We start from the raw sequence: 14,275 nt of genomic DNA on the forward strand, positions 1-14,275 counted from the left end.
AAATCATAAAAACACTTGTTTTCTTCTCAGTTAATGCTCTCAAAGTGATAAAATTTAGTAAATGTTTAATTCTTTCTGAAATGAAAGACGATTATTACTACACTGGCTGTACACGGCGTAGTATTCAGTTGAGGCTGACTGTATCAATTATCCAAAATTAGATCACAAACCACACATTCTTTGACATAATAATAGTTTGCTTTGATATTAAACTATCGGCTTCCATTTTGTGATTGAGAAGGCCCTCACCTAGTTCTACATAGATGTTATTGACCTATTCAGATTGGCCTATATCTACGCATGGAATCGTTTCTCATTTGGTCAAATGATTCGTTTCACGCACTCCCCCCATGAACGTCAAGATTAATGTACAAAGGACGTGAGATGAAAAGGTGGCCCGTTGAGGTAGGATGCGGATTTCGGGAGTTGGTATTTTTTGACATGCAATATGCATAAGCCTTCGTGATGTCATCGTAATGGACTAGATGCTTAACTTGTCAAACCAGTTAATACCAAGGAAAGAAAAAAAAGGTGAATTCGTTTGTATATAAAACATTATCGGCATAATCATCATCGATGTCGTCATCGTCAACATCGTTTTCGTCATCGTCGTCATCATCAACATCATCATCATCATCATCAGTACCATCGTCGTCATTATCATCATCAGTAGCAGCAAAAACACGTCTACTACCAAAATCACCACGATCACCACCGCCATCATCATCATCGTCATCATCACCATCATCGTCATCATCATAGTCGTCGTCAATTCGTCATAAAAAGGACCGTCTATTTGGACATGTCCAAACCATTCTTTATTTTACCTTTAGTGTCCAATCCTCAACTAATGGAAAATCTTCCATTCTGTACGAGCAGCATGTCGGCAGCCACCCAACTGCGTCTCCATCTATTCCTTTAGCTGGATGTCGGCCCTACAAACCTAATCCTTTGACCATTCATGGCTACGCTCGACAGCGCATGCAGGAGGACTCCCCTATTTCTTTACAATCCACTGCCCAATTTCTCATCGTAATCCAATAAAGATTGGTCTCACCTATTTTCCTTTCGAGGCCAGTTACCTGTGGGACACTTTTAAAGATCTGGAGCGAACAGAGTTCACGAGCGATCGGACATTGTCACTTTGGAAGTTGGTTTCACCTTTCCATATCGGTTGCTTTTAGCAACTTTGCGCAATTGGGGGATCAACTTTTGTTGGTGACGACTTCGCAGAGGAAGATAGGTTCGAACTGATACGGTAAGTGGAGAGAAATAAAAAACGGCATTATTTTCTTTCGGAATTTTTTGTTCTTGAAAAAAAAAACACTTGCGATTGGTTTTCGATATAATTATTGCATTATTTGTTTTATAATTTGTAACGGGTGCCAGCGAGTTGTTGGTAATGGTTCTGACTCTGGCACGCCCATTGTAAGCCTATATAAACTTCACGAAAACTTCAAAATGTCATTTCATTGAAAAATCTATATCATTTCAATTGAAATAACAGTCCTATCGGTGTTTACCAGTTTCTTGCGACTTTTTTTTAATCAAGACATGTGTCTGTAAACCCTCTGTCTGATGGACAATATCGTACAGTTTGAGAAATTAAGGCTACATTCATCGAGGTTACATTTGTTGTACCTCTTCAATGAATATAACCTACAAGACTAGAAATCACGAAGAGTAAGTTGCTTATAAATTTGAATCGAATTATCGGAATATGTTCAAACTTTATGGTAGGTCGATTGTTCTCATTTGTCACACTATCACCAAAAGGTTCCATGGCAAATTAATAAAGTTTTGTCGTAAAATATTGGCTCCTGTCTACTCCTGCTAAGCCCAAATAAAAGCAGTGGCTTGAAACTCCTACAATGGACCAGGTACAAAGTCACAATGTTAAAATGTGTATAGTTGAAATATTCAATATTTTGTGGATATACCACTCAATATTTTAATAAAAATCAGAAGAGGAGGGAAGAGGATGGGAATTTATGTCTTGAGCTCACCAACTAACTTTGGCTACTCGCCTCCTCCATACAGGTTATAATAATAACAATGATAATAATAATAATATAGGAATATTTACCCAGGGTAGCCACTTCAGTTTTGAAAACTGTTCTACTAGCGGGCCCTGCTATTATTATTACCCCGGTTTTAGCTGAGCTGTCTAGGCGCTCTTCTTGTTCTTGTCGTATTCGCCACGACAACCCTCATAAAGCCAATGCAATAATAATTATTCATTTAAATGGACCTACATATACTATCACATTAATTCTTTGTAAATATATTTTCATTTTTATTTTCATTTGTTTGAAAAAAAGAAAAGATAATTACTTTCAGTTTGCCTTATAAAAATTCCCTTTGTCATACTCATGGATAATATTTTTCACCCCCTCGGCCTGCATGATTTCTTGTTTGCATGAGTTTCATACGTACACTTTCTATAGTATAGGCCAGAACTGTCCTATCTGATAATTCACATTAAATCGATTCTGTCTATATTTACGAAACTTTTTATTTTATTTATTTTTTTAAAATTTCATTTTGCATAATGATATTGACATTTTACGGGGGGATAGAATTTTGCAGATATGAATAAATAGTAGGTACATAGCGTACACTAAAAAACTTGAAGCGCAGAGTCCCTTGAACATTATGATTATCACAAGTTCTTAGTGGAATTCATTACCCTTAATCATACAAAATCATTCATAAAAAATATCATACGTACACTTTCATCGATGATATTCTTCAGAGTCAGTGTTTACAAGAAAAGATATAAGTAGTTTCCACTTTCTGTGGTCCTACTTTGAAATTATGTCCCACTGCATATGATTTCTTCCGGCTAATTAATCGGAAAAGGCCTGATAAAAAGATAATAGTTAATATATATATATATATATATATATTGCAACCAACTTAAAATGATAATGTAAAGGATTCATATAGGCCTATATCCTATATCTATTTGTGTTTTTTTCAGTTGACAATGGCTGAGGGCAAGGAAACTAATGTTACGACGAGGAAAATAAGTGAATCGCTGAATACCGAAATAATTTCTGATCCATCACTAAAGAAAAACATGACTTCTGGTCTTACAACCGAGAGAAACAAGCACTTGGATAAGAAATCACTGCCCAAACACCAAGCATCGGTACGTCGAGTTGTTCGGACACCTAAGTGCGCCCGATGCCGAAACCACGGGGTCGTGTCTTGCCTGAAGGGTCACAAGCGGTTTTGCCGCTGGAGGGATTGCCGATGCACAAATTGTCTCTTGGTGGTGGAGCGACAACGGGTGATGGCCGCTCAAGTCGCGCTGAGGCGACAGCAATCCAACGACCCGTCGGCTAGCGGGAATGGAGCAGTGAAGACGCCGGGAAGCGGCTCGGCGTCGGGCGGGGAAAGAGAAGGAGGAAACGTCAACGGCTGTAGGAAAAAGAGTGCCAAGGAGTTGGTTTCGGCTGAAGAGCTGTCGGACAGTAAACGGAAACTGGCCGAGATAGGTGCCGAGGCTAGCCGATTGAAAGAGAGAGTTAAGAGACTGAGTTCGACAGCAGCCAGGGGGAGAATAAATGGATCTATTGCACGGGACATACTCGAAGGTTTGCTATTTTTTTTCACTCGAGATAAAGTTTATAGAAGCATTTTATCTCTTGTATGACGAACAAACAAAATAGCTTTGTTAAAGCAACAAAAACATAATGCCAAGAATAACAAAGACAGTAGCAACAAGAACAAACCGGCACAAGCTGTCATTAACAATCCAAACAGAAAAAAAATCATTAGACCACAAGGTTCAGATTCACGAATCATAATTAGTTTTGTTTGTATATTTATCGGAAGAGAAAAAAACTTTCCACGAATACGCGACCGCCGGTGCCATTGGTGACGGAAAGGGACATGAGTACAAAAGAAAGAGAGAAAGTTAAAAAGAATTCAAATACTAAAATTTCTAGCAAAAAATCGCAACATAAAGGATAATTTCACGTTACGCTTTTCTGAGATCTTCATTGAATTGTGATAAAAGACAATCCTCAATTCCATTTTTATCTCATCAACGAGAATGAGTTTCGTCATTTTTTTGGTATACATATAAAAAATTAACTAAAAAAAAACATTTGAACCCACTATACAGAATTAAACAGAAGTAAAATTTATAAACAAACATCTCGGGGTAAAAGATAAGGAATAGAGCTCGTTTACATCAGTGCTACCCATTACACTAAAAAAGTGTTTTCCCAATATTGGTAAAATGGGAACATGCATGTCGGTTAGGAAAAAATACTAAATATTATGCAAATTTTACAAGTTGTGAAATTTACACTTAAAACATGCATATAGCCCAATATGGGGTAAAACAAATACCCAGCAAACATCTATGTTCCCTTTCAACCCAATATTGGGTAAAATCAGTGTTTTTAGAGTGTAATATTTTAAGGACTATTAATTTTAGACCTTTTATGCAGTGGCTTCTGCTTTCTTTAGTCATCACTCTGTTTCGTGTTATGGCTGTCAATACATTTTCCATTATTCCATCGAAGTGTTTTTAATGATTATCTGTCTTTTAATAATAAGTTTACAGATTGCATTTCACTGTCCTATAATGTTATTTTCTCCTATATAGCGTTGTTTGAACGATCATATATATTGTAAATATTCGATTTTCAATATCTCAACAAAATGGCTCTAAATAAACATGTCATTATACATCATTATCGTCACCATTACTATGAATTTTATGATTGGCCTGATTTACAATATCATTATTGTCATGATTATCATTTATCATTACTGGCAGTCGGCGTCGTAGTAGCATATAAGATTTTCAAGATCTGCTCATTCCTTTAAATATCAACTAAAACATATATAGACAAATCATATCGTTCATTTTAATCATTATACAATACACTTATCATCCACTATTCTATTGTCCGTGCCGTTCCTATAGTACATTTGATATCGATTGCTTCTCCTTTCTTGTCTTTCTGTTATTCCCACTTATTATTTAGACATTAAAACGTGTTGTGTTGTGTTTTGTTTTTCTCTTTTTATCTTGATATATATTAGTGATAAAATTACCAAATAATGCGATATGGCTTCTGCTTGTTTTTTTTTATTCCAAAATTAAATTTATTAGTACTGTGTAATACACTGCCTTATGTTTTAACGATCTTTCATCTTTTTAAATGCTTTTTTATATATATAATCACAGAGCCCTGAGGTAGACCAGCTTTTAATGTTAATATTTTGCATATTTATATCATGTATCTTGCCATCTGTAACTCGTAACACATTTTCGTATTTTTGCTTTGTATTTGTTCCCTTTTTTCTGTCCTGTTACTGTGTTTTCCGTACATTGTATGTCTTTTAGTGCTGATCAGGCCACTCTGTATAAATATTCGAGAATAAATAAATATTAGAATATATTCATGGTACGATGACAATAATAACGATAATACTAACAGTAGTAGTAGTATTAGTAGGAGAAGGAGAATCATGATAATAGTAGTTGTAGCAGAAGTAGTAGTATTAAAACTAAAAATAGTAGTAGTAGAAGTAGTACTAGTAGTAAAAGTAGTAGTAGTAGAAGTAGTAGTAGTGTAGTAGTGGTAGTAGTAGTAGTAGTACAAGGAACTAGAGTCACGGACCTAAATCCCCGGGGTGGGGGTTGGGGATATATCCCCCAATTTTCTGAGCTGCTGAGAGCGGGGATGGCCTGTATCATCATCCCTCACTTTTCGAGACACAAACGGTATTTTTAAAATCCTTTAACGTTATTACTTTTACACGAGAATTTGTACTCCAATTTCGTCAAATTAAGCCTAATTGTGCATCATAAAACCACAAAATTTCTCACGCGGTCGCTCCGCTTTTGCGCTTAATCTTACGAGAATATTATTTGTATTTATTGCATACAGCCGTAGTATCCAGTTACAGGCTTTAGCTTTAATTTTTCTATAAACAGAAATTGTATATTCTCTATGACAAAATGACTGCGTGAATGTATGTTTGCAAAAGTCAATAAATTTGTGAAATTAAAGAAAATATAATTTTGATATGAAGAGAAATTTATATGAATACATTTCTATCCGCTGCATCACGAGAGCACTGTTATAATGAGCCCATTTAAAAAAATAAACCCTGAATACAAACGTCCCTTAAATACAATCGCGTGGGGAGGGGGTGTCATTATTTTGTGGGTGATTATTTGTGCAAATGCCCCATGCTTCAAAGTTATTAAAAAGCCCAAACATTACTGACCAATGTAACCTTCCCATATATTTACAATGTTATGTATCATAAGAGACGTAACGCATTATTAACATAACACTCTAAACACACCCACACAAAACACATTTCAAATGTGAATAGATTATTGTTCATAATTTTCAATGCTGTATCATCTCTCTAACATGCTAATGACTATTCAAAATCTTTCATTTCTGCAATCTTTTCCTTTTCATCATTGTGCTATTTATTATTTTTATCTATTTTTTAAAATTTATTTTATTTTATTATTATTTATTTATTTATTTTTTTTTTTTTGGGGGGGAGGGGTACAAAATAGCAAAGTTCTTGCAGATGTAGTGAACTCAATTATTGTTGTGCAATTGATATTAACGATTATCCGGATTCAATATACGAATAGGCCATATTTTGATAACTATTTGATAACCTCTATCCTATCTACCAAGTTATCGTTTTCAATAATTGCAGTGACGTACATGCTTCTTGAATACTCGGGTGCTTGGAAAAAGTAATGCAATAAATATCAGATATTATACAATACCATACGTCTTTGTTTGAGAACATGAACTCCAACTGCAGACCATTCAAAATGTCAGCTACAAACAACGAGTTATCAGACCCCCTTCTCCTAAAACTCATTTTTCTTCCATCAAGACGCCATTTCTTGATGGTAGTTGACTTTCAGTTAATACGATTTCGGATTCGGGTTTCGCGCCTCCGGCAAGCCTCTTCGGCGCAACGCTGCTTTTCCATTAAAAACCGAATCACGAGAACCGAATCATGAGGTTGGTCTAATAATGTTATGCCTTTGTTGCAATGAGATCCTATCTGTATTTTCACTAGGAATAATAAGAATAAAATGAAAGGTCACGGACGACTTCTTCTTTTTCTTCTCCGCCTGCTACTTTGCAAACAGACAATTAATTTCCTTCCCCTGACATTTTCGCCGATGAGGCTGTAATATCAAGCGAAACGTCTTGATTTCATAACGATATTGATATTTTCTCTGCACTTTTGATGGTAATAGTAGACATCAATATTTGGGTGTACGTGGAATCGCTATGCCCTAGAGCCTGATATCTCACAGTGGGGGAAATCATTTCTCACTTAGCCAAAGTCTGTGATGAAATCATGCACGTTTCAATTTTATCAAAGAGGCATATGAAGTTGTTGCTTATATTTGGTTGTGCAGAATTTGTCCCCACCCCTTCGCCTCTCTCTCAGACCCCTCTCCCCCTTTTTCCTTCATCTTGTTTCCCTCTCTTCCTCTTTTTTTTTTTTTTTATTCATTATAGGCCTATGTTGTACCCAAACGATTGACTTCAAAATTATACAGACTCCAACTCCTCCACACTAATGGTAGCAATTTCAACACAAATGCCATAAAACTTTTATCTTGAACATCAAATAGTACACTGAGAAATAATATGAACTTGAAGTATTAAGAATTTTTTTTTCCCAATGACCATTCAAACGTTTCTTGAAAGTATTTCAGTATGAGCAATATGGGACTGCTAAAAGTACTATGACTTGTGTAACATTGAGAGACCAAATTGAATTGATAAAAGATATATTAATAGGCCTAAATCGTGGTCTCTCAATCGCAAATATACTTAGTAATAACTATTTCAACAATATTATTAAACCAAACTCACCATTAATGTGTTGCAACCAAGTTTTCATTTTTTTTTTAATTACGTTTTCCGCAGGTCAACGTGGCAAGCCAGGTCGACTGTCATCTCGCGTTCCAAGTCGCCCAGTCATTTTCCTACCCCCGCCAGTCAGCGAGAGGATGCGCAAACGACGCGCTTTCGCCGATAAAGAACTAGAGACAACAATGCTTCAACGCGAATGCCAGTGGACGCTGATGTTGGCGTACGCAGCCGGTGACAAGACGCTAGCGCCTTTCGCGTCACATCCCTTCTCCTCACATTTCGACGCAGGTCGTCACACCGGTCAAGATACGGATAAAGAACCGTTACGGAATATTCGAACCGGATATGGAGGTCTTAATCATGTGAGTGGAGAGACGAGGTCGAATGAATCTGAACTGTTGTGGACAGGATCGCCGTGCAATGATGTGCGACTGCAGCTAGGTGGCGGCGGTGAGGTGCCGACATTGTCCCCGAGCGTCGCAGTGCCTTGCATGAGAACACCGAATGCCTCGATGGTTTCAATTCCGTCGACGCTCATCAAACACGGTCACGGAGCTGGAGTTGGACTTGGACAATTTTCGGGAAATCTCCACCGGAACCCGGCACTAACAACCATTGTAACGAATAAAGAACATCGTGAAAGATCACATGAAGACACCTATCTGCATGATCCGGCAAAACTTCCGTTGTCTAGGTGCAAAAGACTAAAAGGTGACGAAAGGTTAGGCAGTTCTTCGCAGAATAGTAGGTTTGGTGGAGAGTTCGACAGCCGCCCAGAAGAAGCAGACTTTAGGGGTTCAGGTTCGATGGACAGAGATACTGAACATGCTAAGTGGAGGGTTGTGGGTCGTGATCATGACATGCATGGACATGGAAAACAACTTGGTCAGGATAGCGCGGAAATTGGACGCGACGGATCAGAGTTTGAAGCGCAGGATTTCTGTGAAAAGACAATACAAGCGTCAACAAATAATCTAGCATTTTCCATTGAGAGCTTGTTAAAGAAATGACAATGGAACTTTAGATCGAAAAAGACGAAGCTAATGAATATAGACACTTCTAACAACTTCTCAATGAACTTATTAGGCAGCTACGTTCAAGGAAGAGGTTCGTCCCCTCAATGTAAGCACAATATAATATGGGAAAAGAATATTTCAATATGCAGTCCCTCAAATATAGAACAAACTTGAAACTTACCGAGAATATTAAAGAATTAACCTCTCTTGATCTATTCGTGTCTATGTTTAAGTCCCACCTTTCCACAGATAAATGCAAATTTTCCGCATTAATGATTAATTATGGGTAGTTTTGAATACAGTCTCAAATGTGTACAGTAGCATATTTTAGCATCCACCTCACAGACGCATTCTGCAATGTCGAGAATCTATTGAAAATGCCAGTCAAATCACAATTGGTGAATTAGAGGTCATTGTCGAGAGTTGGTGGACCGGCACAGCACATCGTCTGAAGATTCGGACCGGACAAAAAATGCATGTTGTTTGTCCAGAGTCCTGGGGCCCGTTTCATAAAGCTGTTCGTAAGTTACGAATGACTACGCACGACTCATAGACCCTTTCTTATGCTATATGATGTATTCCTATGTAGCTGACATAAGTATAAGAACATGTTCCAGTCGTTCGTAAAGTTGTGCGTAAATTTACAAACAGCTTTATGAAACACCACCCAGGATGACACTGCTGTTTTAATTCACTCAGTTTCGGCGAAAGTTGCTTTGTTATGAAGAGCTTTCGACCAAATATTTTCTGCGTTATGTTATATAAAGTGCGGCGTTGTGATTGTTAAAACGCGCTATTGATGTTTGTAGTTTTGATATATGATTTTTTGCTTTCTTTTCCTATTCTATCTTTATAAAGCGCCAGGAGACTTAAATTTCCACTATATCAAACTGAGTGTATTGCATTAATATTAACGGCCAAAAACTCTTAAACAGTAGCAAGTTTTCGCAACGACAAGCACACTGAGTTTAAGAATTATTGAAAATGTCCCCCAAATGACAATGAACAGCCGGGAGATCTTTGTCGAAAATTGGTGAACCGGAAAAGCAGATTGTCCCAAGTTTTTGAGCGGAGAAAACTGCCAATATATCGTCTGTACAGGACGAAACTACTGATTTGATTCACCAACATTCGACATACAGGCTTCTTCGTTGCTCATTCTCACGAAGGGCACTTGACAGTGCCTTAATATGTTCTTGAAAGCGGTCTGCATGCGGGTGCGAAAACACCTTAGATGTTACCGTCCAAGACAGACATTTCGTAAAGGTTGTAATATCAAAATGAGCTCCCTATTCTAATCTGCTATTAATTCTAGGACCTTAAGGACAACGAACAAGTCCATGGCTTGAGAAATCATGCCGGAGATCCATTAATTACCAGGGCTCTATAGCAGATGCCTAAATGTGCCTTTTGAATAAAGACCTTGGTTTCCTGTAAAACAGTACATTTTGAAATGTTTATTAATTCTATCATCTGGAAGTGTAATAACTGTAATTGTATTTTCGTCACATTGTATGTCGATAAAGTGTGAATAAATTATACTTTGGTAAGTATTCTTATTTCGTTTTTATGCATACATGTATATTGAAGACTGATTGGTGGCTCTATTAAAAACATGTATATGCCACCATTCAAAGAAACATAGAGCAAAAGGACTGTTAAGATAACGGTTCCATGACATTTACTCCGGCGACAATTGCTCCGATGGAAAATCGGCATGTTATTAAAACCAAATATAAAACCTAACCGCCAAAGGTAAATATACCATAATCCTTTTTCTTTACATTCTTCTGAACCAAAAACTCTCTATTTCGATTTTAACTCTAATCCTTGCCCTCTGAGAATAAGACCGGGGGCGTTTCATGAAAGGACTTGTCGGACGTTTTATCCGACAAGTCCCATTTTATCCGACAGTTACTATAGTAACAGTGCCTCTCAGCCAATCAGAATCAAGGAAAGATGTCAGATCTGACAACTTGTCGGACAAAAATGTTGATGAAACGGTCCCCTGGTGGGTGTTTCATAAAGCTGTTCGTAAGTTAAGAGCGACTTTAAGAACGACTGGTGATCCTTTCTTGTGGTATATGTTAAATTCATTGGTGATGGTTGAGTGCGTAAGAAAGGATCACCAGTCGTTCTTAAAGTCGCTCTTAACCTACGAACAGCTTTATGAAACGGCCTCCGGGGGTGTTTCACAAAGATTTAAGCATGACTTAAGTCGCACTTAAATGCCGACGCGTACATGATATGCAACGCGCGATCTTATTGATAGATACGCATTAGTGCGCGTCCTCATGACACGATCTGACCAATGCGGTCAAGCCTTTCATACCGTACGCAACTCGGTATTTAAGTGCGACTCAAAGTCATACCAACGAACGTAGAGGGCAGCAACACACAAGCGTGTTGCTCTAAGGAAGGTCAACTCGATACGCGCATGCAACTGAGCTGCGCGCATATTTCATTGTTCATGACAACGAAATCAAATGCCGATCAAATACAACAACAAATTAGTAGTGATCAAGAAACGAATATGAAAGAATATGACTACAACGATATCAAAGATAACATTAAAAAATATGTTGAAGGATATACATAAATATGAAAACATACTTTGATATTTAAAACTTTACAAATGCAAGTTTCAGGAAACTAAAATCATTACCAAATCGGTGATTGTTGTTATCAGCGATTTCACCAGACGGCTGAATTAGGTGATTTGCGCCGAGACGATTTTGTGACCACTCGCAAAGCATTTCGGGATTGAATATGTCCCCCTTATTTTCTCTGGGCTCTTCGCTGAACCCATCATCATTCTATGCATAAGCTACATTATGCTCCGTCGTCTGCTTAGATTTCAACCCCCTAGTCTAGCACTGGTACTTGTTCTGCTAGGCGTCGATCAGCATTTATCTGCAGTCCATATAGGCCGTGACTCATTTATTTATCTCATTAGAGCAGCCGGGCAGCAATGCCAATGAAAAATGGGTATTAAAAAAATAATTCACGTATCTATCAGTAGTATGTTATCATTTCTTTTCACCATTTTCCCCAAAACTTATAAATTTAGAAATACATTCCAATCAGTAATAAGTGAAGTCTACATCTAACCTAGATCTTGATCATGTTGATCGATAAACCAAAAGCTTCAGTCTCTGTATTTTGGTTGCTCTGCTGAACTGCGCTGGCTCACTCACCGATGGAGATTATAGTAAAATGTCAGAAATTGTTGAATAAATCCCCAGAAACGACGGTTATTCCTGTCTAGTTGATCGATAGACCCAAGTCTAAAGATCTAACTTTATTTGTCTAACTAGACAAATGCTCTGACCAGTCTCGATCTGTTTGTTGAAGATGTTGTTCCACACTGGATATCTAAGTAGATCTAGAATATATATAGATCTAGCACGACTTGTTGGTATGAGATAGTCTATGCAACAATAAAAAATACTAAAATAATAATAAACTCAAAACAGATGAATTCCACATTGTCTTTATAGTATAGGACGCCTAAATCTAGACCATTTGAGGGTTGGTCCATGCAAGCTAAGTTTGGTTCAATTAGGGCCAGCCTGCATGGGCTAGCCGCTAGTTATGATTTTTTTAGTCCGTTAAATGCCTACAGGGTAAAGTCTAGATCTAGAACTAGAAGATTTATTGGTTGAAAAGTTACCGTTAGGCCTTACCGTTAGGCATGAAATCTTTAAAATTCAGTTAGAAAATGCATAAAAATAAAATCACGACGAGCTCAGTCACTTTGCTCTTTCACTTTCGAAATTTCTCAAAAAAAGTACATGTTCTGCCAGCCAAGCCCAGGCCATGCAGGCCCAGGAAAATTTACCAATTCTTGCAATATGACAAACAAATTATGTAAAAGTCTTTGATTGCACAGAATCAATGGTCAAATTAAGATATGGATGCTGTCAATCAAATCTACTTTCTGCCCAAAATCATAAATTAAGATGGTGTAAAATCTATCTAGCTCCCATTTCTTCTAGTCTAGGCCTAGATCTAAGACTAAGTATAACTAAGGTCTAACGCGAAACGATGATGGCACTCTGCAAACGATGTAACATTGCAATCAATTTCCCAGAATTGGCTGATTTTTTTTAGAAATTATTGAAGAAAACCAGGGAAAATGTGAATAGGTGGCCGTTTATTCAAGCTTTAATTTGGCTTTGGAAGTTTGGTTGCTCAATGATTATCGACCTTCGACGCGACGCCAGCGCCTGGCTGTGCAGCTCAGCTGCAGCGCAGCGCGCAGCCAATGCAATGCATCCGATGCATGAGTTTTTTTTTCGCCGTCCATAGTCTCGGACTCGAAGTTGAAATTTAGACCCGGATTTTGGGGATTCGGCGCCTTGTATGAAGATTTTTAGACTTAAAAGTAAAATGCAATTTAAAATTTGAAATCTGACCTTGAACAATCATCGTTGATAAACATCAGCCCTGAAGCAATTGCACTTCAAATTAGACCAGGCAAATTAGACGTCATTGTGTATGTTGCTAGAAGATCTATGACGAGTCGATTGAAGCCCCAGCGCATCATCAACGTTACTAGTAGCTACGCGACCGGCCCAGACTCGGCGCACCCAGGCCAGAAAAATGACCTCGATTATTACGGTGGTTGTCTATGCGTTTATTAGTGGTGCAGCGAAATTCAGCAGAGGAAAATAAGAGATAAGAGGTATCCTCGTCATAGACTTAATATTCCAAAATGAGAAAAAATGTCAAAATCATGATTATTTAAGCTAAATAATTTCTTTAAAAATAAAATTAATGTTTTTAATATTTTTACCTAGAATAACCGACCTAATAATTGGTCATTAAAAATATTAAAAATTAACAAATGAAAAAAAATCAACTCGACAAATTTCCGAAAAGTCCCCCTTATTTTTTAGAGTGGTCACAAAATTCGAGCGGAGTTGACCTTCCTTAGAGCAACACGCTTGTGTGTTGCTGCCCTCTACGTTCGTTGAGTCATACTTAAATCTTTGTGAAACAAAGATGTAATTGTCGTATGAAGCAAATGCCGTGTCACCTAAGAGGACAAGTTCGAGGAATTCTTCTAAAAATTACTTTACGTTATGAAGTACAGAGCTTAGTCTCTTAAAAGGAGGAAGATAACCCTCACACATATCTTAAACAAGTGGAATGCCTCTGGCCGTCTCACCTGCATCACGCGGTTCAATATAGCAGCAGTGCTGACTTTGAATACTACTCTAACTCGCACAAGATGTTCAGTGATACATGGTTACTCTTATGTCCACTTTTTATGAACGAGACCAATAAACTTACAGAGATATGATGGTTATTCAACAAAAAACCCCAACATGGCCAAAGTTCATTGACCAT

At 37.6% G+C, this 14,275-nt stretch overlaps 1 protein-coding gene across 1 annotated transcript; it reads left to right on the forward strand.

The window, feature by feature from the left end:
* The first annotated feature begins 621 nt into the window (after positions 1 to 621).
* Positions 622 to 10,210, forward strand: LOC121423565. Its single transcript, XM_041618924.1, has 3 exons — positions 622 to 1,258; positions 2,984 to 3,602; positions 7,959 to 10,210. The coding sequence occupies exons 2-3, from the start codon at positions 2,990 to 2,992 to the stop codon at positions 8,912 to 8,914; spliced, it is 1,569 nt and encodes a 522-aa protein (XP_041474858.1). The 5' UTR covers positions 622 to 1,258; positions 2,984 to 2,989; the 3' UTR covers positions 8,915 to 10,210.
* Positions 10,211 to 14,275: the final 4,065 nt, after the last annotated feature.

Source organism: Lytechinus variegatus, chromosome 11 (genome assembly GCF_018143015.1).
Source record: "Lytechinus variegatus isolate NC3 chromosome 11, Lvar_3.0, whole genome shotgun sequence".
NCBI classification, from domain to species: Eukaryota; Metazoa; Echinodermata; class Echinoidea; order Temnopleuroida; family Toxopneustidae; genus Lytechinus; species Lytechinus variegatus.

Bases quoted from the DNA above. Each gene is read 5' to 3' on its own strand.
- LOC121423565 (XM_041618924.1), top strand. From the start codon at position 2,990: ATGGCTGAGGGCAAGGAAACTAATGTTACGACGAGGAAAATAAGTGAA. The intron at 3,603-7,958 runs GTTTGCTATTTT...CGTTTTCCGCAG, and splicing joins TGCACGGGACATACTCGAAG to GTCAACGTGGCAAGCCAGGT.